Below are 24,958 nucleotides of genomic sequence, written 5' to 3' on the forward strand. Positions count from 1 at the left end.
TTAAAAAAAGTGTAACACAAACAACAGAGGAGTTTGATACAAAGAAGAAATGTATCCACTGTTTATGTGCAATAGTAAATCATCACCGCCATGACTAATCTGGAAAAGTCACAGTAAATTGGAGGGATGGCTGCAGGCCTGGGTGATGTAACAGAAAGGGCTCTAGTTTCGTGGACCAGGCGCAGGTACGCCACACCAATGGGGTGTGTCCACACGTTTCATGCGCATGGCACTCCGCATTCCAACCTCCGTCCCTCCTACCGGCGCAAGTGGGAAAAAGGGAGGAGAGAAGGCGTGAGTGGGAAACGAGGAGGAGAAAAGGCATGGAGTGGGATAAACACAGCGGATTCAGATCTTCACCTATAAATGAGCTCCTCTCCTCATCTTTAAATGTGCCGTGGACGATGCGCACTGCAATTTTGATTTAAACTCTGGGTAACAAAGATGAGAAGTGTACACCGATCACAACATAAACAAACACCCTGCGTAACAGGGATGAAATCAGAAGCGTCTCAGCATAAAGGACGTATTGCCGAGCACCTCTCTTTCTATCTCTCTCTCTATCTTTTTATTTTTGTTTTCTGAGATGAGAGATGCTGAGTACTATCTGATGCCGAGGCTGTTTGTGGGTGGGTGAGAGAGAGATGATAGTTATGTTGTTTTTCATTAGTTCGCATCGCAGTTTCATCTGTGTGGATTCAGTCCGGCTGATGCGCGTGCATGTGGTGACGTAGGGACGAGGACGGGGACTGCTAACTCCATCGGCTGACAGAAAGTTAGCCAAAACGACCGGATCACTTACTTCTGCTTTAAATAGTGTTTGTTGTGATTATTTATTGCATTTAAATGGTCCTGGAACTGTGGAAACCTGCCTATGAGTTCTTGGTGGCCAGCCAAACTACCACTGCGCCGGCTGTGCTTCGCTTTGCGCCGAGAGTAGAGCAGGTTGGAGCTGGTTTTCGGTGCACTCTCGGCACAACACTTTTCTGACACCTCCCCCTGCTGCGCCGCCACGCCCACCTCTGCACACCACAGTCTACCAAACTGCCAAAGTGACCGTGCGCCATGCTGCGCTGGTCGCAACTTGCACTGAGCCCGCTGCGCCACCTTGTGCCACTAGGGCACAAAAGCTTAGCACAGTAATTCTTCACATATCAGTCTGTATATATTGTCATGGTCACATCTTTCCTATTGTTTAGTCGGCAAACAACAGAAAGCTGTGTGTCCTAATATCAGCTGGTGAGAGGCAGATGCACAGAGGGCGGAAGGAAACACAGACACAGAGAAGCTGAAGCGACTGACTCATTTGTTAAGATCTTGATACATAAACAATCCGAACTGTTCTCTTTGTGATTTATTTTGTTCTTGTCTGTGTTTACGTGTTACCACAAATGAACTGAGACAGTCAGTCAGTGGATGGTGGTAACACACCACAGGACACCTGGCTGGTATAGCCACAAGGCAAAGTGTTAATTTGTTCCCCTACACATAACAACAAACCATGTCCCCAGCACCACCTGGCTGTGACAATGTCACAATAAAAATTAAGTCACTATTTCTGTTCCACGAACGACCTTGAGCTTTGAATTCCCCACGAGTAGATCAAACTTTACTGGATTGTAATGTTTCAAGTGATAAATTTAGTTTGTGGTCTTTCCTGTTTCATAGAGGTTTTATCTCATCAACGTTCTCCACATGACCAGTAAATAACCTTTCCCTCTTTTGGGACAGTTTCATCCACTCCGTCCAAAATAATAAAATTAAATTGCCAAAATACCTCAACATCACTGACCTTGTTATCTTATTTATGCACAACAGGTCTTTACATTTACGGTTGTAACTGGCGAGTACGCTGTGTCTGTGCCAACACAAACAAGTTTCCTGTGAGGGAGTGATTCAGCCTCTTTGTATAACCATCAGTTTCTTGTGCCAAAACAGTATCATGTGGCTTGTCTGACTTATCCAACAAAACCCCACTGTGCCTGAAATGTCTGTCTGTTAAAAGATTGCCACATAATTGGTTAGAAGTACCTTTATTGTGACTGGTCACATTGTTGAGCAATTTAGCTTATCAACATGTGAAATTTTCTTATTTTCTTAATGTGAGACTTTTCCATCGTGACCAGTGTTTATCCAGTTAATCAACCAGTTATGAAAGTATCATTGTTTTCGTCTTGCATAAAAAGCTGCAAGAAAAAAATGTCAGGAGGAAATATAAGGTATTCTAGGTGCTCTGACAGCAACACTTCTGGTCAGCATACATTTTTTATATTTTGATCTTTTATCTCAGGATAACAGCCACTGAAGAGTCATATTTGCCACAGGGGTCAACTTCTTTCAAGACACTTTGACATGGTCAAAGACACATGCTGTCATCAGATTAAACTGGTGAACTCTGTATAACTTTTGCTCGACCCACCTCTCTAATTAGATTCACCTTTATCAGCAGCTCCATTGAGGGTAAAGTTAAAGGTGAGGGAATTGTTCCAGTTGAGCTGAGTTGCAGCTCTGTAAACTCAGTTTTTTCTCCAGTTCTTTCAGGAGGGGGAAAAAAAAAACTTTTCCGTCAGCAGAGAAGTTCATATCCCCCAAGGAGCACCAGAGCTACCTGTCCTGCACTGCAGCAGAGACGAACTGCGTGAAACAGAAACAAACTCTGACAACGTATGAGCAGGGCTGCAGAGGCTTCAAAAACATAAATGAGGCTCAGGGAAATTAGGTCTACCAGCAACCATGTCAGTGCTGTACTTGCATATAGTAACTCATACATAAACAACTGTTCTTGGCAGTTTAAGGTGAGTCTAATTTGGAAACAGATGCTCCGCCTAGTGCGTCATGTACCTCAGCTTCTCAAGAGAACAAAAGACTAGAGGGAAAAAAGAGAAACATGCATTTCTACCCTGTTTTGGCTCCCTCATAAGCATCACCAGGGAGAGAGCAAAGAGGGCAGGAATTCTGTTTTGAGCACTATGTCTTATTGAATCAAGCAAATGCCTGGGTGTTTGCCTGTGTTGCTCTCCTCCTCTGAGTGTAATAGACCAAATGTTTTCTTACAATTCCATTCAGGGAAAAATGTGATGGTAGACAGGACCTAGGTGGAGGACAAACATGCATCACAGATTGGGCACAATCTGCAATGTACTGTATTAACATAAATGAATGTGATGCATTTGTGAATCAGCTTTGGTATCTACGTCTCCACTCTATTTCTATGCTCTGCTCTGTATTTTTTCTGTTTTCCTACAAGAGGGTCTTCAAAAAAAGATGGCATTCATAGTTCTAATTAAATTCAAACATAGTGCTCTTAGATTTTTTTCAATACAGGAACAATGAATTACATTCCCTGAGCTTAATTAAGTGCCACCCTTGGGCCCCATATCAAAATTTATTATCACTGATTTTGAGAGACTTATTTTTGTCACTTATATTAAAAAATCTGACAAAGCAAATGCTGGCATCCCAGTGCACACGTACTAGTATATACAGTAAGCAGCAGCGCCTCAGTCAAGCTCCAGCTTCATGGTGATCTTCCTGTGCGGTTAATTATTAAACTTCCTAATTGAAAGCTTAAAGCTTTGTACTGTTGTGCTCACACAGCTTGTTTTCTCAGACTTTCCGCTCCAGTGGAAAATGTCATATTGGGATCTGGCTGAGAGAGAGGATGAGACCATTGATTGGTTTGGTCAACTACACCCGGCTCTTGCCTCGTCACAGTCTCCCCATGTCTGCCACTCCGTTTGTCTGATTCTGTCCAACTTGCTTATTGAGTTTCAGTTTTCTTTTCGCCACAGAGTTAAGGATTGCACAGCTGCATTCATATAGAGTGTGAATGCACCCTAGGAAGAAAAATAAACAGGCCAGTGACTGTGGCTGAGTAAATATCTCCGTCATGATGACTATTAGTCAAGTCTGTTTATTGATAGAGAGCATTTAAAAGCTAGTGTTTACCGAAATACTTTGCAAAAAAAAATCAATGGAGGAAAACAATCTAAACAGACGCAATAGTATGCTTGTCTAACTCTCCCAACTCTTTTTCAAACACATACCAAGGCAGGAACATATCGCGCTACTGCTAATGGAAAACTCTCTCACTATGCTTGAAATATTCTATTATCTACATTTGTGCTCCTGCATAATTTTGCTGCTATTATGGGCTCTTAAAGACTCAAGGATGGCTGGAGAGAAGCAGGACTTTGTCGCAGAGTGTGTGACACGGCAAGATGTGCCACAACAATGCACAGCGGGTGAAGGGTCAGTGAAAGGTCTTGACTTTTTGCACTCATTTTAGGAAAGAATGGCTCGACCATGCATGCTGAACACACCACAGGAAAAAAATCTCATATCAGAATGTGGAAAAGACCGTCCAGCCATTCAGGTTTTCTTGGTGGGGGGGGGGGAGTGGTCTGGTTTTTTTTTTCTTTTTCTTCCCAAGCCTCTTAACCACAGCTGAGAGTTGTTTTGTTGTCTGGCCTGCATGCCTCAAGAGTTCAGCACAGAGTAAGACAGCTTGGCTCCCTAAAGGCTGATATTTAAGCTATAGGGCTGGAAAATAAGGGATTTTGCCACGGGTGTCTATAAGCCTGTAGGCTGCAGCACCGGGACTTTTTCCCCTCAGATGTGTCTGAGCCCACTTGCTGAGAAGTGCTTGGCAAGTTTTTTGAAGCAGCAGAGATCCTTCCTGCAGGCAGCTTCATTGAGCTCCAGTTGATAGACCAATGCTGAGAGTGCTACTACTATACATACTCTTCATTCTTCAGGCAGTTTTGGCTGTCTTGACAGAATAATATACTTTTTTGAACTAGTGCTCTGTGAAAACTGTGTAGTTAGTTATTTTACAATGAAATGTTCAGAATCGCAACCACTGTAGATAAAAATGTTAGTGACACAGATCATTAGAGGGGAAAACTTGTACCACAACAGACACAACTCTTTTAATCAATGCATATTATACGATGTGACCAGTAGTCGGTTAGGCGATTGGGGTAGGCTTTCATACAACTTGTCCCAGTTTTTTACAATTTATCTTCAGATAAAAGACTAAGACTAAAGTGCATAGTATTTCCTAAAGGGGCTTTTAAGTGAAGTACATTTCATTTCAATCAATGAAATTAATGAATAAAAATAATCAAATTTAGAATAAAAGTTGATAGCCCTTATACACTATACCCTACCAGCATAGAAAATAAATCAAACAAGATTGACCACAAAGAGATGTAGAGCTGATGGAGTCATGCCTCCACCAAAAAGTGTCAAACAAAACAATGTTTATGACTATGGCCTGAGGCATTATGTTTTTGGGTGGTCTAGAAAGATGATCAGATTAGATTTTATTGGTCAAAGGTCAAAGTCACCATGACTTCACATCCGTCCCATTCTAGTGAGCGTGATTTATCAGACATGCCTTGGGGGAATTTCATTACATCTATATTCAGTTGGACTGAAGGATGAACTGCTTTGGATTTCGGTGGTCAAAGGTCACATTATGAGGTCACAATGGCAGTTGACATTTGACCACCAGATTCTAATCCAGATGCCAAAGTTGAGGACATCTTCTAAAGGCGTTACTAGAGATACCACAACCCCAAAAACATAGTGTCTCCATATTTTGCTGTCACTAGTACAGAGGCATAAAAGATGTATGTGCAGTTTGTGTATGTGTAAAGCAGAACTGTGGTAACTTCCCTTAAATGCAGACGTGTAATCAACTTTGAATCTGTCTAAATGGCACTGTTGAGGGATTGTCTGGCTCCGTTTGGCTTTGTAATTTCTTCCAGATGGTCATTCTTGTAGATAATAACAAGGTGTTTGCTTGAACAACATAATTTCATCTGCGAGATCCATCCACGCAGCCTGTGATTTTGTTCGGTGGACTTCATCAATACAAAGCAGTTACTTAGACATCATTCAGACAAAATTATTAGCTTGCAAATCGGCACAGAGATGTGATATCCACTCCAAAAGAGTAACTTCCTCCCTCTTGTCTTCCTACAACAAATTGCTGCTGCCCATGCTGCCCTTCCCATCTGCCTCTCTCTGTGTGTTTATTTTTTTTCCCTCTTGCATTGTTTACTCTGTGTGTTAATGAGACATTAGGTGTAGCCAAACCTATTCATCTCAATCCCATTGTTCAAACCTCCGCATCTGAAGGCAGAGCTTCACAGCTGCCAGGAACTCAAACGAAACCCGCTCACCTGCTCGGGCACACTCTATGCAGGGGTGTAATTGGAGGTAGAGTGTGAGAGAGAAAAGGAAAATGAGGCAGATTTAATTGGAGAATGAAGAGAAGGGAAGAATAAAGACGTGCAAAATGAGGGTTGCGGGGGGGCCTTCATTTTCTGTGAATTGAAAACTCCCTTCCCGCCTCTTCCTTCTCTCATCTATTCCCTACACACATAATGCAGCTCCAGTGCTCAACAAGACAAGGGGGATGACAAGAGCAAAAGATAAACTGCATTCACTTTCTGGCACATTGAGTTAGGCAGCCTGTCAGATAAGGAGAAAAGAAGCAGGTGGACAAAGGATGTGAAGACAAGAGAAGCAGAAGAGAGAAACACTAGCATATATGGAGATAAGGGGGTGGGGGCTGAAGGAGCAGAGGACCCCAGGTTGATGTAGGAATGGGAGGAAACAGACAAAGGAGGAGGAAAGGCAGAAATGAGATGCACAGGAGGTCAGTGAAGATGAGAAGATTCAGGAGAGGAGACTGGCACGTGAGCACGGACTTGAGCACAATCTTCAATGTGCTGCAGCTTTTATCTCAATCTCAATCCTCAACCTCGTCCTCTGAAACACTCTTTTCCCTTTTCGCTCTCTGTCCTCTCCCAGTCCCCCCTGTCGCACTACATGGATCTGCCTATCACTGCCTCAGATAGAAGACACCCTGCATCTGTCAGGAGGGGTACAAAGGAGGGTTCATGCTGTTAATTACTGAGCTATCATTGATCGTTCCATATGTGCGCTCACATATTAAGTGAGCAGGGAGCAGGGGGAAGGAGTGTTTTCTTTGTTGTGTCCTCAGTTTTATGAAGCCTGGATTCAATTAAGGGGCAGATGATGAGCGGAAAGTTCAGACTTTGGTGCCTCAAGTCTTCAGGAAAAGTTAAAAAAAAAAAAGAAGCTGGTTATGTTTATACGAAGCCATGTTCGTTTCACTACAAAGGGAAAAAAGAAGAAAGTGAGAATCAAAGGCCACAAAATCAGGCAGTGGGAATCAAGAGAAAGGGACAGCCTTTATCTTGTATTTACAGCAGTGAAGTTGGGTTGCATTGCACACAAATGCAGCACTTCATTTGTTTCAGTACCCCTGCCTCCCTTCCACCAAGCGCTGACTGTTTCACGATGTGCCCCAGAGCCATGATGTAACTCCTGGAAACTGATTTTCCAAATAGAAGGTCATCTATTTTCTATCTTGCTAAAATGAGGTTGTAGCAAGCCATTGCTTCTGCTACTACGTTGCAGGATCAGATATTGACTCAAAAAGGATGATATAAGGTGATGCAATTGAGGTGAGTCTCCTCGTGACGAAGTACCAACAAAGACACTATAATCAAGTCTTGTTTAAAGTCGCACAGGGACCAGAAATACACTTGGATGCTGTGATGTAATGTGCAGTAAAACTTGGGTGGGCTTGCTGATCAAGGCCTCGAATGCTTTTGAGGCTGTGATACGCTGCGACTAAACATGGAAAAGTGTCTCACTGCTCTTCTCGCTGCATCCTGTGGGAATTTACTCACTTCATTGAATATATCCACAGTAAATGATCAAGAATACCCCGTTCTCTTCTCTTTCTTTCCCCTTACATTTTTTTGGTTGAGCAGGTGCACCACAAATGTAGCTGACTGACAGACTGGCTGATAAAGTTACACCAATGGTCAGACGAATAACGTGTGACTGAGTGATAAGGTTATGACACTAGTGTACCCAATGGTTGTTACTCTCGTGAAATACTGTAGAAGAGCATTGCCAATGTCGCTCCTTAAAGGTCAAGACTTCTCTCCTCTTGCCGACCACATGGCAGCTGAAATGAATGAGCTTTGAACTTTCTATGAATGGCCGTGTGAATATGGCCACAGCACAGCAGTTGTTATGATAATATAGTGTTATAATATCCAGTAATAGTACAGAGCAGCATTTAGTCTCAATTTAGCACCATGAAATCATACATACTCACTAGTATAGCACATATGTATTACTACAGACCTGAAATATTTCCTGGAAACTACAATGCCCAGATGTCATTTATTCTAATACTATAGTAATAGTAGTAGTGTTAGTCATGAATGTGTTTGCAGTCTTTAAAGATTTATATTGAGGCATGGCAGTAGGGGGGGTCGTGGTGGTCAAGTGGTTAAAGATAAACAAAGAACGCCAAATGTCTCTTGGTGAACAAAAAGAAAATGTTGACCTCTGGACTAACACATTATCCTGCTGAGTGTCATCATCTGATTTTTACTAATGCTAATGAAAGAAAATGTGTAATAGCGTCGTCAGCCCTATCTTTTTAATCTTGGTCAAGACGGCAACTACTACAGTAGACGTAACGGTTCAAGTGGCAGGAGGAAAAAATCAAACAAAGACATCCTTTCACAACGGCCTTCAGCAGTGCTGGCACAACATTCATCTACTTGAATCTCAGCAGCTGAGGTTTTGTTGGGTCACTGCTGTTTTGATTCATCTATTGCTGGTCTGTCCAGAGAGAGAAAACCTGACCAAGGAAGGACAATAGGCTACTCAACCTATAAAAGAAAAAGGCCACTGTTTTTTGTTGTGTTTTTTTTTTTTGGTTGCTTACTATAAACAGTGTGTGTTCATTTTGAGAGTCTACCATCCTGCATAGTATCTCTGGGACAGTATGATCAAATATTTGGTCCAATTTCAGCGTTCCTAATTATGCCTTTAAGGCCCAAATCTAACTCCCTACAGGCATTTTGATTGTGTTGCTGCTGATGATGATAGTATTGCCTGCTACTTCTTTCATAATAGTGAATCAGCCACAGCTTGACCTCGATAAGTATAAGATTATCAAAAGCCTATAGGATACCAGACCTTGAGTTCAGTTCTATAGAACACAATGTGGTGATGGCTTAAACAGAGAATAACAAGTGGCAATGACATAAATAAAAAAGTACACTATTTATAATGATGCAGTGTACAATTCTCCGTTTTTATTTTTTATATCACCTTATATATACAGGTAATCTCATTGAGTGTGTGTGCGCTCGTATATTTGTGGACAATGTTGTTCATCCCTAGCTTCTTACATGCCCTCTTTGCCCTGATGCACTGGGGATACCCGCAGCACTGAGGTCTGCCCTTGGCTGCACCTTTGCCTGGAGTCGTGGAGCCTTGAATCTGACACCCATGAATTAATATGAGGAATTCAAGACAGAAATTACACAGTTGCCAATTCCTTTATTTTACACATTCATTTATTTATGCATAGCCTGAGTGCCATCATACATTAATTCAACCTGTGGGACTTGAAATTTGCAAACGCCGCAAAATTTCAACAAATTAACAAAACAGTTTTCTGCCTAATTACCTCACCTCTAGTTTGGCACTTCAAAATTTTGCCACATTAACAGACATGTGAGTCTTTTTTTTGCTGTAGCACCAGAGTGCTAAGTATGAGAGTGATATTTTTGCAGTGTTAAAAGTTGAAAGTGATAATGTGAATTCAGACTACACAAAACAATAAGAAGAGACATGCTGTGTTTGTCCAACTGCACTAGTCACTCAAGCAAAGCAAAGCTGCACAGAAGCTCACCAAATTCTAGACACGCTGTAAAATCAACACCAGGCATTCACTCACTCTACTGATTTGCAGAAGCGGGCGGAAGAATCAACACTACAATTATTATTCGAGTACTTCGCCGTACAAAAAAAAAACGTCAGAAAACGCAGTGTCAATGATGATCAATGTTTTTGCCCCAGAGATCGTTTTATAATCACTAAAACGACCATCTTTTCTGTGTTTCTCTTTTCTGTGTTCCTGGCAGCGATGGACGCTCCCCTCAACCTGACGGCCAGTGAGGTGAACCACCGCAGCGCTCTCATCTCCTGGCAACCGCCGCTGGCAGAAATCGACAACTACATGCTCACCTACAAGTCAACCGACGGCAGCCGTAAAGTATGTAGCACACACAGCTGTCGTATCTCCGCTGTCTCTAACACACACATATTACAGATGCACTCATACACACACTGTTGAAATTATTTAGACTGTAATTCCATGTATGTTGACATCTCAACTGCCGCCAAAAATGTGTTTCCATATCCACTGGTTCTGAAAATCCTGTTAAGTATCCATGCTACAGTTGCATGTGTCAGCGAGATAAACTGCACTTGTTAATCCACTCACCTGAAAATAGAAACTTAATTCTGGAGGAGTTCCTGTAGGACATGCTGAAACTCCTTCTTGGATTTTCGCAAAGTAGGAAACATTCCCAATTTATTAAACTAATTATAGTAGACTCGAACAATGTTTAGTGAAAAAACATCGATGTAGAATCAAAACTTTACGACAAACACTTCAAAACTCATATTCTATCTTTCAATCTTTTTGTCCCCTGATGTAGAGCGGCTTAGTGTTGTGGGGCACACAGATTTTTGCGCACACAAAGAAACTACACAGAGAAATTGCCTGTCCAATAGAGATATTACTTTAATGTGCCTCAGCAGAGACATTGTTTATTTTGATTGAACTTTTTGATGTGGCTGAGTGATGATAATAAAGCACATTAGTAAGATCTGTGTGGAACGCGCCACGCCTGTTAACAAATTGACTGGAACCAGTTCCCAAGATGCTTTGCATAAGGGTCCCTTTTATTGCCAATTATGTGTCCCACACTCTTCACTCTCTTTCTCACACACACACACACACACACTGTCCCTTTCAATGCCCATTGTAAAGACTTGACCTTATGAAGGAACAGCTGAGATATAAACTCACTCATCCATTCTCTATCTCTCTCTCACCACCTCAGTGTGTGTGTTTGTTGCCCGCTCTCTCTCACTCTGACCTTGTGAGGGTGGTACTGCTGTGTGGCCGACCATTGGGTGTCACTCATGCACAAAGAATGTAACTCTATCTCCTCAGACGATCCTTTGTAAAATGTTACATCTTCTTAACCAAACAGACTTTTTTCAGCAATAGTTTTTCTGTTTCTCCCATGTTCTGTTTTTTGTTTTTTTAATTTTTGTCTTTTAATCATATCCTTCCTTATTTCCTTATTTTTTAAAGCAGCATTTGTCCAAATTTTATCTTTTATGTCATTTTCAGTGCTCCACTAATCACATCTCTATTCTATCATTGACATTTTGGTCTGACTTTCAGTGAAGATTAGCTTTTCTGCTGAAGTCTCATTGTCTAATTTACAATCATGGCAGCACCTTTGTCTTGGTTCGCTTTATCAGCGACAAAGCACAGCTAACTGAGTGCGGTGCTGATTATTTTGGCCCCGTTGGAACTTCAAACCCAGTGGTTTTTACAGAGTGACACTGGTTTTACCTCATTAGCCATCTTGGACAAGTTCAGGCAGAGGCTACAAAGCTTCAACCAACCTGACAACAGCCCAGTTTAATTTTCTGTGCCATCAAGTGACTCACAGAATTAATGTCTGTTAGGAACAGCTGATGTGTCATGTAACTGTCATTTGTCACCCGGTGAACGTAACAGTCACCACCAGCTAAAAAATGATGAGCAGCTACGTGGATGTTTTGTACGGTGCTCTGTGTTAATTAGAGAAGAGAGAGAACAACACAGGTTCATTAACTTACAGGTAATGAACCTGTGTCCATTGTCCACAGTCACTCACCACAGTCAGTTCTTCACACTCAGATACTTTGTTTTGCACTGTGAAATGAACCAATGAGGAGAGCAACTTGCTGTATCACATTCAAGTCTAGAGACAATTTGTCAAAAGCTGATGCTGATCTTTAAAAATGTTCCAAAAAATATTCAACATCATGGAGCATCATTACTGCCCACCTCACTTTGCAGGAAAGGAAACTTATAATCTAGTCCACTGCAGTTTGAAAACTTCCAAATGTCATTTCGGTGCATTTAAATGCTGGTGTCACTTCCCTTCAGTGCTGCTGCTAACAACACTCTGTCTTTGACGACTAAGCCAAAGTGAGGTTGTTTACTTGTCGGGGCTCAGCAGCACCGGCTCCACTGTCAATTACACATGGACGCTGACACCTCGCCTCAGAAGATGAGAGGAAAAGGATGATTTCTAATATTTCTTCAAAGATGAAAGAGCTTTTTTCTTCCCTTTAATATAAAAAACTATTAACTATTATAATTTTTTTGACTATTAGATTAATTGTAATTTCAATTGACCACCTCTATGAAGATTTGTTTCAAGACTGTGTTTGGAAGAACTTTTGGACAACTTTGCAAATTCATTTGGAGGATTTGAAAATCTGTTTTCTTTTGTTTTCTTTTTTTGTGTGTTGTGTGTGTGTGTGTGTGTGTGTGTGGGGTGGTGGGTCGGGGGGTTCGTTTTGATTTTATTCAAACCTTCATTCACGACTGCGCGCTGCCTCAACAACAAGTGCCACATTTTGAATTCATATCACACAACAACAAATGAGTCACCACTCACGCTCAGAGCAACAGCGATTATCGCAGCCAGAGACTGAAGTGTTCCTTGTGAGATTTTCCTCTGCTTGTCTCTACTTGAGGTCTGGCTCGGTATTACCTCAGCCGTAATCTAGCCACATATTGCTGAGCCTTACAGCTGTAAAGCCTGCTTCCCCTCACACTGAGATAATGGACTTTTATAATTCACACAAAGTAGCTGCAAGATTAATTCCTTGTCTGATCAAGTTTTACTTAATAGATTGTCAATGCATGTATCACTGTTGCTTATGAACGTGCCAGGAGTGAGAAAGATTGCCCCGTTCACATGCGTACACACAGTGAAGAAAACAGTTAAGCACCAAACATCCTACCACTCAACCACACATAGACAATCTATATCAAGTGTGCCAAGGTATCTATTATCCTTGGTGAGACAGGGCTGTTTTACTTGCAATAAAAATCTAATCTTGACCCTGAAAACCCACTGGGGAAAATGTCAGATCCTTAAAGGCAAAGAGACACCATTTACCAGCTGCTTCCCTGCATAATTCACATGGACACATTGCTTGGAAATATGTGATTTTTTTTCCAGTAACTGGCTGAATATTTCATTTTTACTTGTTCATATTTAATGTGTATCCAGGCCAAACCGTAACACACAAAGTCACATATGCAAACACATGAATAGACAAGTTCAAGCTTTTGTGTCATCAATTGAACGTCCTGCCGCAGTGGATTTATGTCTCATCTGAGAAACTTGTGCCACAGAACCGATGCCAGAAAACAGTCAAACATCTTGGCTTCTTAAGACTGGCTCAATAAAAGAGGATTCGTGAAAGACAAAAGGAAGTAACTGCACCGTGCCTCTGTGACTTTTTCACCAAAAATAGAAATGTTTGTTTCGTGATTGCTGTGCAGCTTCTCAGCGTGGCTGTCCGATAAGAGTCTTTTATCTCATTTTCTCTGTCTAGGTGCCCTCCTCCCATCCACACTTTTCGTTTCTAGCTTCCCAGTGTCTCATTTTTTGAATTTTCTATGGCACAGTTACTTTTCACACATTAAAGTACCTTTTCTGCAGTCATTGGGAGGGCAGCACTTACTAATACAATCTCTAAATTGACCTAACATGATTTTTTGCACCTATTTCTCTTGCTTGTTTTAGAATAATGTGCTACTAGAACAAAAGCAAGTTTTCAAGTGTTTCCTTAACAGAAATAGCTTGAAGGATTTATGCCATAGGTCTTTATAAACCTCACAAGTGCAATTCAGGGTTTTATTAGCAACTTATGGGGACTGTAATGTAATTTATTTTTACCCTGAGGTTTATACTGAATATACATTCAATTATTACTTTTGTGAAAGGAAATATCCTCACTATTTGTGTGTGTGTGTGTGTGTGTGTGTGTGTGTGTGTGTGTGTGTGTGTGTGTGTGTGTGTGTGTGTGTGTGTGTGTGTGTGTGTGTGTGTGTGTGTGTGTGTGTTTGTCTGCCTACTAGGAGCTGATCCTGGATGCCGAGGACACTTGGATTCGCCTTGAAGGACTGGGTGAGACAACAGAGTACACTGTCAAGCTCCAGGCAGCAAGAGGACTTGACACCAGCGCTGTCGTCTCCACTACCTTCACTACAGGTACAGTAAACACACTTTGAGAAACAGACACAAACATTATGTGTTTGCATTCTTTGATTCAAGCTTTGACTCAACTGACTCTGATGCGGAGATGACGAACAAGTCCCCATCATAATGGATCCCCAACTTCAGGTACAGTTTTCATCAGCATAGTGAGGAAAACTTCCCATAAGGCTGCACCAGCAGGGTGGTGAGTTATATTCTGAATCTGAAGAATTTGCTCTAATCTCAAACGTCCTCAGTTGGATATTGGTTATGTCTTAGGTGAGGAAACATCCTTAAATTGCTAATCCCCTGGAATTTATAGGAAATGCCAAAGTTAAACATACTGCATGTTGTGCAGTGGTGTAATATGTATTCATAGTGTGCACTTCAGAAAAGTGAAAAGTGTGAAATTGCTGTTTTGCTATTAAGAAAAATAGCTTTCATAACTTAAATCAAGTGGAAGTCCAAATGGATTTTCTTGAAGATCCACGGAAAGTTCTGAAATTAAATGTAGACCGTAGGAGGAAAACAGTTTGCAAATGCAGGCTTTAGAATGTAAACAATTTCCTCAAAGAACTGCTTTGTAGAGCTCAGGGGTTGTGAATAATTCAGCGCGAGTTTGTCAACACAAGCAACTTAATTTAATCCACTTAGTAAAGTTGTAATTAGTCACTCCTTAAAAAACAGAACCGTTTAATTTCAGGTCATTTGATTCCGAGTACATTTCCAGTCAAAAGGCAGAAAAGGAAAACAAGCAAATCCTGACTGGTCACATGTCTTCTCCTGCTTCTCTCCAGGGAGTCGTCTGTTTGCAACACCTCAGAACTGTGCCCAACACCTGCTGAACGGAGAGACGCTGAGCGGCGTCTACACCATTTACATCAACAGAGACCCCAGCCAGGGAGTGCAGGTGTACTGTGACATGACCACTGATGAGGGAGGCTGGATTGTAAGTCATTGTGAAAATAACACCCTCTCCTTTTTATTAGCACCTTCAAATGTGCAAATGTAGGTCACTGTGTCATTTAGGGGGGAAAAAAGGAGAATAGAGGAGAAAATTGGAAATGAATTTCATAGTCAAATTACTTCTTTGTACTGAGCAACCCTCTTGATCACAGCACTGACTTATGCCAGCTAATAACCTATTCTTCTAATCTTCTTGTATCATCATTGGTTTCCAGGTGTTCCAGCGTCGTCAGAACGGCCTCACAGACTTTTCCAGGAAGTGGAGTGACTATCGGGTTGGCTTTGGAAACCTGGAGGACGAGTTCTGGCTTGGTAAGACTCTCACTGTGAAATAATTAATCTGGATTTTTTTTTATTAAACATGCCGAGTGTGGTGTCAGACCGAGGAAAGCGTTTACCCCCAGTCCATCATAGCGTTTGTGCTCATTTCCAGCCAAAGAAGCACCGTGGCCAGTTTCATGTCCAGCATCACTGAGTGAAACCATTTACCTTCATTACCGGAGTGAACACCAAACATGGCACCATTCAACTTGTCAGTTATCTGGTGATTTCATCCTTTAACTTATGTTTGAAACACACTTAAAGGAATCACTTACCAATATCAATCTCATATATGTTGAATGAGAGGCTGGATTGTTAAACTCTTAGACTCTTCTTACCACCATGATGAGACTGCAGGAAGTCAATGCTATAAAAGCATCAGTGTGTCATTTCATGCCCTGGGGTGCTTTTGTACTTCGATTTCTTAGCTTGGCTGTTTCCATTCTTTTTGCTCAGCTAAGCTAACCAGCTGCAGGTTGAAGTTTCATATTTTAAGTGCGGACATGATAATGGTATCAATCCTGTCTTGGCAAGAAAATGAACATTCGCCAAAATATCAAACTATTCTTCAAAAGAGTATTAATTCCAGAGGTGAGATGGATCAGAGGGTTGAACACTGAACAACACCTAACGTTAAAATAAGTTTTCTTAAAGAACCTGAAATGATACTGACTGACTCATCGGTGTGTTACATAATTCATAGGTAAGATCACATTCGCTGCAGCTTTACATCAAACACCTGTCGCCCAGCCCCGTGTATATCTATCAGCAGGATTTTATAGGCTACAGGCTGATATTGAGCTGCAATCCACCACCCATTTTCTTGGATCTATGTTCCAGATTTCGCTCTTCTGCACACCATCTCCATGATTGAAGTAGATTTAATAGGTGCAATCGATAGAGGGTCATAGCTTTCACTTGGTTTCAATTGATACATCTATTTTATGGGGGGGAAATATGTCTCCAGTGCCTTTTGCAGGCTGTAAAGCTTTTCTTGTAAGATTTTTCACTCTGTATGAAGATGGAGAATCATGCTGCGAGACCTTTTATTTTGCTCATCTCATCTCTCAGCACTTGACTTCACAAAGTCTATCCGATTCATTACTGGATTCTTTGAATGCTCATCTCTCCCTGAAATGACTTGGTAATTGTGTCTGATTCAAAGACGAAACAACAGAACATCCACACTGTTTTGATGGACTGCTAAATATTTTTTCTCCTCCCCTCCAAATCTCATTATGAAACAATAATTATATTCATTAGAAAATGTGCAAATGAGTCATGTTTCTTCATGGGCCAGTTTTTGTCTTATTGTTTTGGTGTCGATGATTAAAGGAAAATATTACATGAATTTTTCATCTAGTGAACCAGGACCTTGAGAAGAATGTTTTTGAACTTTTTGATTAAAGAAATTAAATAACACGGGGGGGAAATGTTATGGCATTGCATTATCACCACATTATGACAGAGGGGAAGGCTGTTACTTTGCAGCTGACACATATTGGATCCTAGCGCAAGATAGCTGTGGCACACTGTGGTCCATTAGTGAGAAAGCTCACTGGTGAAGGCATGAAGAGATTTTTAGCTCCAACCCGTCATGAACTGTGGCTGACCATAAAATATAATCCACTACAGTCGCCTTATGTTGAGGCTGTGTCACATTTGTTGCCTCACAGGTTGTTACACCTCCAGATGGTCCGACCGTCCGTCTGTTTGTTCTGTTCTTATGAATACAACAGAAACTCCCTGGGCAGCATTTCCTCATGTTTGGTACAAACATTTACTCTCATTGACTCAGGGATGAACTGACTAGAACTTACTGTAATGGCCAGTTATTACACATTTTAAACCAAATGTCTAACTATTATAAATATTATAATTATGACAAGTGCAAAGTGGCAATTCTTGATTTTAAAGCTGTAGTTGTATTGAGTTGACTAATGTTCAAAGGCCATTTGAAATAAAGTCTTAAACATTTTATGACAACAAGCCTACAACACTCAGATTGCTGTCTGCTGGTTTGAATTAATAATTCATATATTTCAACAGGAAATCGTTGAAAATGACTCAGTGAAGCACAATAACAATATTGGCATACACTATTCAGGAAAGATTTTATTTTTCTGCTGTCTGTACTAAAGTGAGTTATGTACGTATATGTTGAAGCTGCTTCGGACTGAGGACGCTGTGTAAAACACATCCCAGCACAGATCAGCCTCTACAGGGAGAGTTTTAATGGATGTGTCCGTACAATATGATCTAAAGACACACAACAATATGTAGGTCAGCGAGTACAACATTTCATCTGCCCTGTTTCTACTTCCGCTGAATCAGCAGTAATCTGCCCCCTCACAAATTCTGAGCCTACACCAGTCGAGGGCACCTCCATCTCCAGGGCCCTTTTTCACTTTTTTGGTGACCCCCAAGGATGCACTTGCCCCCCCTCTCTTCGTCCTTCTTCCCTGTTCTGTACTCTGTCCTCACAGTGCATCAAAGCAGCTTAATGTAACCTCAGGGTGCAAAGCATCAAGAGCTGCAGTTTGCTCCTGAGAAAGCTTCTCCCCGTGATGCCAGATTGAAGATAACGCACCAGCAGGGAACAGGTTAGCCTCAGCAGACAGTGCAAAATGTCAAGACTATTGTATTGGACTGGCCTGCTAGTCTGCTGGCATGGTGGTTAATATGATTTTATCACTTTGCATCAGTTGGTGACAGTCATCTGCAACTTTCCAATTTACAGTAAGACTATGGTCAGTTGTTGCTCTGGCCTGTTTGTTTCACCTGGATGTTGTTTTTCTCCCCCTGTTCTTCAACCAGAAAAAAAAGTAGTGGATCAAAAATAAATACATCATGTGAAAAGGTTCAGTCTGCTCATGTGTTAGATCTGTCTGAAGCAGGAGCCAGCAAAGGAAACTGAGTGATTGTCCTAAAGATGTAATATACCCACATTTAAAGACACACAATGTGCTTTGTGTGTTAATTCAGGTCAGATGTCACTTAATTTTATGGTGCCAACAACTAATATTAATAATATTTTTACTCATCTGCATCCGAGTATCCAAAGTGCCACTGGGTACAGGAGCCATTTAGCCCAAACTTGCAGAGTCATAGCTGTCTAAACAAGTTTGTTTGGTGGTTGTTGAAGTGCAATTGTTGTGTTCAACTCTGCCCAAATAAATCATAGTCAGAGGAAGAACAAACCTGATTCAATCAGACTGAACAATGTAGGTTTGAAAACAACCTCAGAAAGAGTTACGCTGCTCAGTGCAGCTTATTATCAGCAGCCCTTTTCTTTTGCTGTGACAATTTATCAATGAATTAATGACTGATTACACTGAAGTTAAGTGACTTTGGTTGCCATGTTGACATTAGCAATAATTAACTCATTGACAAAATAAGCACGATACCCTGATAAACTCCCTTCATATTTAAATGAGTCTCTTCCAGAGTGGTAGATGACTCACAGCATTGTTTTTGTTCCTTCCTGTTTATTGATCTTGAAGTAAAAAAAAAAAGTGAAATTAATGTCCTATGATGATGCAGAAAACCCTGAGTGTGTACTTTAACTCTTTACAGGGTAAAATGTATCGTCCTTGTACAGTGTAAATGGTGTTGTACAGCTGGTCAGTACCATTTCAAACCATTTCACCTTCACTCCTCTCCAGATTAGGTCAGTGTCGTGGCCCTGGAGACCCATTTTAGTGAACATTTAGCAAATCACCACCTCTACACACACAGCAGCAATATAGGTGACGGTATAGAGCCATAAACATCACTATTAAAACCACTCAGACTGAAAAGAAGATACAATTAACTGGCTAGCAGTAAAGAATATAGAAATTAAGCTTTAATTATTACCTGCTACACAGAATGACTGTTTTTATTGCTGCTTGAGGGCAATCTATTCTCCATCCTCACTGACCTCGGCCAGTTTCATGCTGAACACAGTGTCAGTTTGAAGATGTAATAACAGGGAGAGACCAGGGTGGCTGTGATCATTAACCGATTGCCTTTCTTTTTCCTTTTTTTTTAACCCCCCCGCCCCTTTCTTTCTGTGTAAGTGTGAGAGCAATACTGGTAATAAAATGTGACGAGATGGTAATATTAGTAGTATAATAGGACAAGAGCGCAATAGTGTGTCAAAATTAATTTTTAATCGCTGCAGTTCAGAATAGAGCAGTCTGATCCTGTAAAACCGTTGAAGGGAAAAAACAGTAAAACATTATTGGTGCGAGATTAATTGCTGATAATTCAGTGCTGTGATACAATGGAAGTTATAGATGACCAAGTGTTAAACACAGTTTTATTACAACAATTGCTTTTTCTCTGTCACCTTAAGTGCTTGTGGGTTGTAACATAGATTGTATCTGCTTTTCATTGACATTTTACTGCAGACTTGGTTTCCCCTGCTCTCCCAGATTTTTTTTACTTTCTATTCCTTATCGGTGAAGGGGTGGGATTTTTTTTTTCTACAGAGATTTTCCCCGGGTTCAGAAAAAGTGCACATGTGACGTTTTTTGGTGGAGGTTAAGCAGAGAGGGAAGCTGTCTTCCAAATGGGTGCTTGTTGTAATCTGATAGTGAACGCAGTTCCAATCTCTCAGGTCGGTGTGGGGCCTTATCGCCTGTCTGAGTTCAAACAAGCCCCGTATCTGCTACCTTGGAGATAGAGAGCAAAGCCACATATCTCATAAAGTTGCAACATGTGGCATTTGCAGGGGTGCTGGTGGTGACAGTGCCCACCTCTCTTGACAATGACAATCATCCGCATCCACACAACCAGCTGACAAAGACGTCTGACATAGTGCTTATCAGGATTTAAACCTTTAACCCGCAAAGCTGTTGGTGGGAACAAATTTCGTTTCACAAGGGGGGAAAAAATCTAGAAGTGAGTATGGATGGGAAACTTGCGAAGTCACAAAAATCAATAAGTTTCATATACCTGATAAAATGGTTTTATTTACTCTCTGACCTCTGTTAATCTAATATTAATCGTATCTAATACCGGTATTTTTTTGTCATTGAAGACAGTCCTATCTTTTATTCTTCCTTAGATTTCCTCTTGTTTTACATTTAAGAGGATTTTTTTTGTTTTTGCTTCCTAGGAGAGAGGGAGCACTGCTGTACAGATTAAACTGCAGTGAGAAAAAATGTGATTTTGGGTTCATATGAAAAAATATAATAACTGGCCTCCTGTGTGAAATGTGTTTGATTTGTATAATTTAATGTCAGAAGTGATGCAGGGTTTTATTGTATCATTCATTTTCACATTAAGTGTTTCTCACCAAAACACAGTGTGTATCCTCTAGACCTCAGCGACCCGTCAGCCACATTTCATGTTGTTGGTTGTTTGCGTTCATTGTCAGACACATTAAATGTCATTTTAAAATGACATGGTTGAAATGGCACACACCTACAGTATGTTAGTTGCTATTATCAGCAAATAGATAATACTTTGCCTTACCTCCAACCAGATATTTGATAGACAAGTTACATGCACAACAACAGGATTATTGGTTATTTTCTTCTTTGGAACAAATCTGCCATTTAAAAGTGTGTGTGTCCTATGGAAATAGTCTGATTAAGACTGGCAAATGAAAAAACACTGAAGAGATACAGTATAGTCTAACCAGCATGGGTTTGAAGTTTTTACATATTAAGTAAGTAATTTTCTTTTCACGTTCCTTTTTACACAACAAGTCCTTTTACTAACATTTCGTCAAGTTTGTGTATAAGCTACTTTAGGTGAATGTTTTTTTTCTAATATAGTTTAGGTTAATAGTGAATTTCTTGTTTCTGCTACATTGTAACTTTCTGGCACATCACTGCCAGCTGTTGATCTGTGAATATTGTGCAAACATTGGAAAAACATGGATGTATTGCATCACCTGCATGATTAAAAAAAAAATGTCTAAACTACGTTCAAAACAACTGAATCGTAATGAACTGTTCAAATTCTAAATGAACACCGTAGGAGCTGATAAAACCATTTCAAGTAGTTTTTAACTACCGGCTTGATCAAATATCTGATATGTCGCCAGTTTAAAAAAGAAGTGTCACCTCAAGGACCCAGACTTCATTACACAGCTTCATTGTTCTCCAAGCAGAGCTCCACATGATACCTAGACAAATTGCATCCCATCTTTCTTTAGTTAATAAATGAGGTTGCCAGGTGGTCTAATTTGGAAGATAAACGTTGTGTTTACCCAGCAGGTATAATTGTGTCACTATTTGGTTTGTCTTTCTGGAGTCTCTGTACAATGCAGCAGCCCCACGATGCCGTACAAAGTCCTGTGTTTTGTCTCCCTGCAGGTCTGGACAACATTCAGAAGATTGCTGCTCAGGGCCGCTACGAGCTGAGGATTGACATGAGGGATGGGCAGGAGTCTGTCTATGCCAATTATGACAAATTCTCTATTGGAGACGCAAGAAACCTCTACAAGCTCAGGATAGGAGAGTACAATGGCACCGCTGGTACGTGGCAGGAATATTTGGCATGCTGCATTTCATATAGCTCTGTGGATGAAAACCTCTAGTGAGGACATCAATATTAAAAGCTTTTTCTATATAAACTCATATGGAATGGAATGGAAATGGTTTACAACATTTACATCGTATAACAAACTGTGTTTTTTTTCCCACCCTTTAAATGAAAATGCTCTCTCCATCCCTCCTCTGCCATCTGCCATTTTCTCCTCCTGCCTCCTTTCCCCTCCATCTTTTCTTGTCCCTTGATGTCTGAGAAGCGCCTCGACACTCCTCCACATTTTCACTCGTCCTCGCTCTCCACGTATCTCCCAGTCTGTCAACATGACCATATGCTAGAATTACCTGTCAGCCCCTCATGTTTATAATTCTCTCTTCTCTCAGCCTAAATAAATTCACAGAGCCTGCAGCAGGACTTCCTTCCTCTCCCTCCCTCCCTCCCTCTCCTCTCATCTCTCCATCTCCCTCCTGCCTCGCTGATCATTTCTGTCCCCTCATCACACCCCTATTCACTGCAACCATACGCCAATGTTGCCTGGCATAATGATGTTTAACGGCTCTCATCCTCCCCCCTTTGTCTCTCTCTCTCTCCCTCTCTCTCCTCTGATCCCAGGTGATTCTCTGAGCTACCACCAGGGCCGGCCCTTCTCTACAAAAGACAGAGACAATGACATTGCTGTCACTAACTGTGCCTTGTCTTACAAAGGAGCCTGGTGGTACAAGAACTGCCACCGGGCCAACCTCAACGGCAAATACGGCGAATCCAGACACAGTCAGGTCAGTTATACAATTATCAGTCAAATGAGAAAAAGTTAATCTGCACTGGATTAAGACAAATATCTCTCTGGGTTTAAATTTGGAGGATTGTTGTAGTTGATGTAGTTCTTGTGGCATTTATCTATGTAGGATAGATAGCTAAATTGGTTTGGAATATTCATCATCACCATATAAACTGGGTCTGCTGTTAATCATTTCTATTGCTTATTCAAACAATTAGTTTTTATGAAGTTGGAAAATAGTTTGGTAAAAGTCCAGACAAAAGTCTAAAGGTTAGAGGTTTTGTGCACCACAAACAAAAACTCAATACACCCCCATTATTGTAATTTGGTGGCAACAGCACTTACTTACACTGTTGTTTATATTTTTGCCATTTCAGTGAGCCACCCCTTTTATCCATTGCGATCATTGGCATTTTGTGAACGATTAGCACTCTGTGATTAAAGGTTAAAAGCTGTCATTTTGAAAGGTTTGTAAATTAAATGTCTTGGAACATGCAACCGACATCCATTAAGATACTAATTACACTGGAGGAGCTCTGCTGAAAGGTCAAAATTTTAAGGACCCTAACTGCTACACCGATTTGAAGAATGATGCGTCTTAACATTGATCGTTTAAAAGAGCCTGAGCCATCTGTTTATTTCCAGAGGACCAGTAAAGTCACATTCAGGTCATGAAAAATATTTTGAAATAAAAGGGCAGAGTTTATTCAGAACATGAAAGGAGCCCTGCTCTCCCACTGAAATGGACTTCTTTTTGTTCAGTACAGGTGAGGCGGGAGCGAGCGTTGAGGGCTCATCCATAATGTGTGAAGCAGCTCTCTGTCTCTGCTTGGTGCTGAAATGGCTCATAAAAGACAGTGAGGTGTTGTGTGAAGCTGTGATTAGGCCGAACTACAAAGGCTTTGTAGCATCACTGCTTCTCTTGCTGTGCTCTGCACCTACCTTTCACTTTGTCTTTTGATGACATGAAATGAGTCTCAGTGGGAGCAGAGATGGACGGGCATGAGGACACGCAGAGAGAAACTGCCTGAAATTAGTGGGGTGAGGGGGATTAGATGGACAGGAGTGAGACTATAATTGCACTAAGTTCATAATTGTGGTGGCTCTTACGTCAGCCAGTCTTTAGACTCTATTATTTTACATTTTCTAGCCTTGTTCTATTTTGCAGCTTCTGAAATTGTACTTTCACTCTGACAGGGTATCAACTGGTATCACTGGAAAGGCCACGAGTTCTCTATTCCCTCCGTGGAGATGAAGATGAGGCCGTTCAACTTCCGTAGCATCAGCAGCAAGAGGAGGCGGTCTGCCCCTGTATAAACAAACCGCCTCCGCCCACCCCAGAGTCATGGATAAATGGAGTTCAGACAGTGTTTAGTAATGAGTTTCTGCTATCTGTGTGCCTCACTGACAGTGCAGGCGTGTTTTAATGTAACAGTGCCAAGGCTCTTTAGTCAGTGAGGCTGCAAAGAGGAAAGTGGTTAAGACAAAAGTCTACTAATAATTTATTAATATTAATTTGTAAAAAAAAATAATAATTCAAGACATTAATGATAATATACTACCAACAATCAGAAGATGTTATAACCATGAATGTGGCCGTCTAAGTACAATAGCAGTGAGGGTGAAACAAGGTCTGAACTCTGTTTATCTTTAGTCCTGCCCAGCTTTAGCTGTCTTTCCCTGCTGTACTTCTACCCAGAAGATAGAAGACACTATGTAATTTATTAAATACTTTGAATGACAATGGTTTTATTTGCTGTAAAAATGGAAAGGCAAACAAAGAAGCTTTTTTCTTCTTTAAGTCTGTGATTTGCCTTTCCCTGGGGTGCAAGGAAATGTGCTCAGAAAAGACCTCGGGAGTGCTAGAGCTAGCGTTATTTTAACCTTTACGAAATAACAACACTTTTAACGAAAAATATACTGTATATGCCCTTAAAACCCTTAACTGTAAGATATATATATTTTTATAACTGATATTGTGACAATAGTCCATCTATTTAATATGATTTGATGCCTTGGTTTTTTTAAGCCTATATTAAGTTCATGTAGTCATAAATCATGATGACAAATACTGGACATAAGAGAAAAAAAATTAACATCCAAAAGCAAAAGTGAACATTCAACAATCATCACTAACAGAGCAGTGCACCAGCAACAGCTTCATCGCCATCTGTTTAACGTCTCTGTTTTACTGTTAATTACAGAG

The 24,958-nt window shown here is 40.9% G+C and overlaps 1 protein-coding gene across 9 annotated transcripts in view; it reads left to right on the forward strand.

Annotated features, from left to right (window-relative positions):
• tnr (tenascin R (restrictin, janusin)) overlaps positions 1–24,758 on the forward strand; it is a 163,586-nt gene extending 138,828 nt beyond the window's left edge. For all 9 annotated transcript variants that reach the window (XM_085804744.1, XM_085804750.1, XM_085804747.1 and 6 more), the window contains 7 exons: positions 9,999–10,129; positions 14,084–14,216; positions 14,999–15,150; positions 15,383–15,479; positions 21,800–21,961; positions 22,587–22,750; positions 23,950–24,758. In XM_085804744.1, coding sequence (XP_085660870.1) covers positions 9,999–10,129; positions 14,084–14,216; positions 14,999–15,150; positions 15,383–15,479; positions 21,800–21,961; positions 22,587–22,750; positions 23,950–24,069 — 959 coding nt within the window. In that variant the 3' untranslated portion in view covers positions 24,070–24,758. The remainder of the gene's footprint in view (positions 1–9,998; positions 10,130–14,083; positions 14,217–14,998; positions 15,151–15,382; positions 15,480–21,799; positions 21,962–22,586; positions 22,751–23,949) is intronic.
• Positions 24,759–24,958: the final 200 nt, after the last annotated feature.

Source organism: Trachurus japonicus, chromosome 17 (genome assembly GCF_045865225.1).
Source record: "Trachurus japonicus isolate A0001 chromosome 17, Traja_1.0".
Lineage (NCBI taxonomy): Eukaryota > Metazoa > Chordata > Actinopteri > Carangiformes > Carangidae > Trachurus > Trachurus japonicus.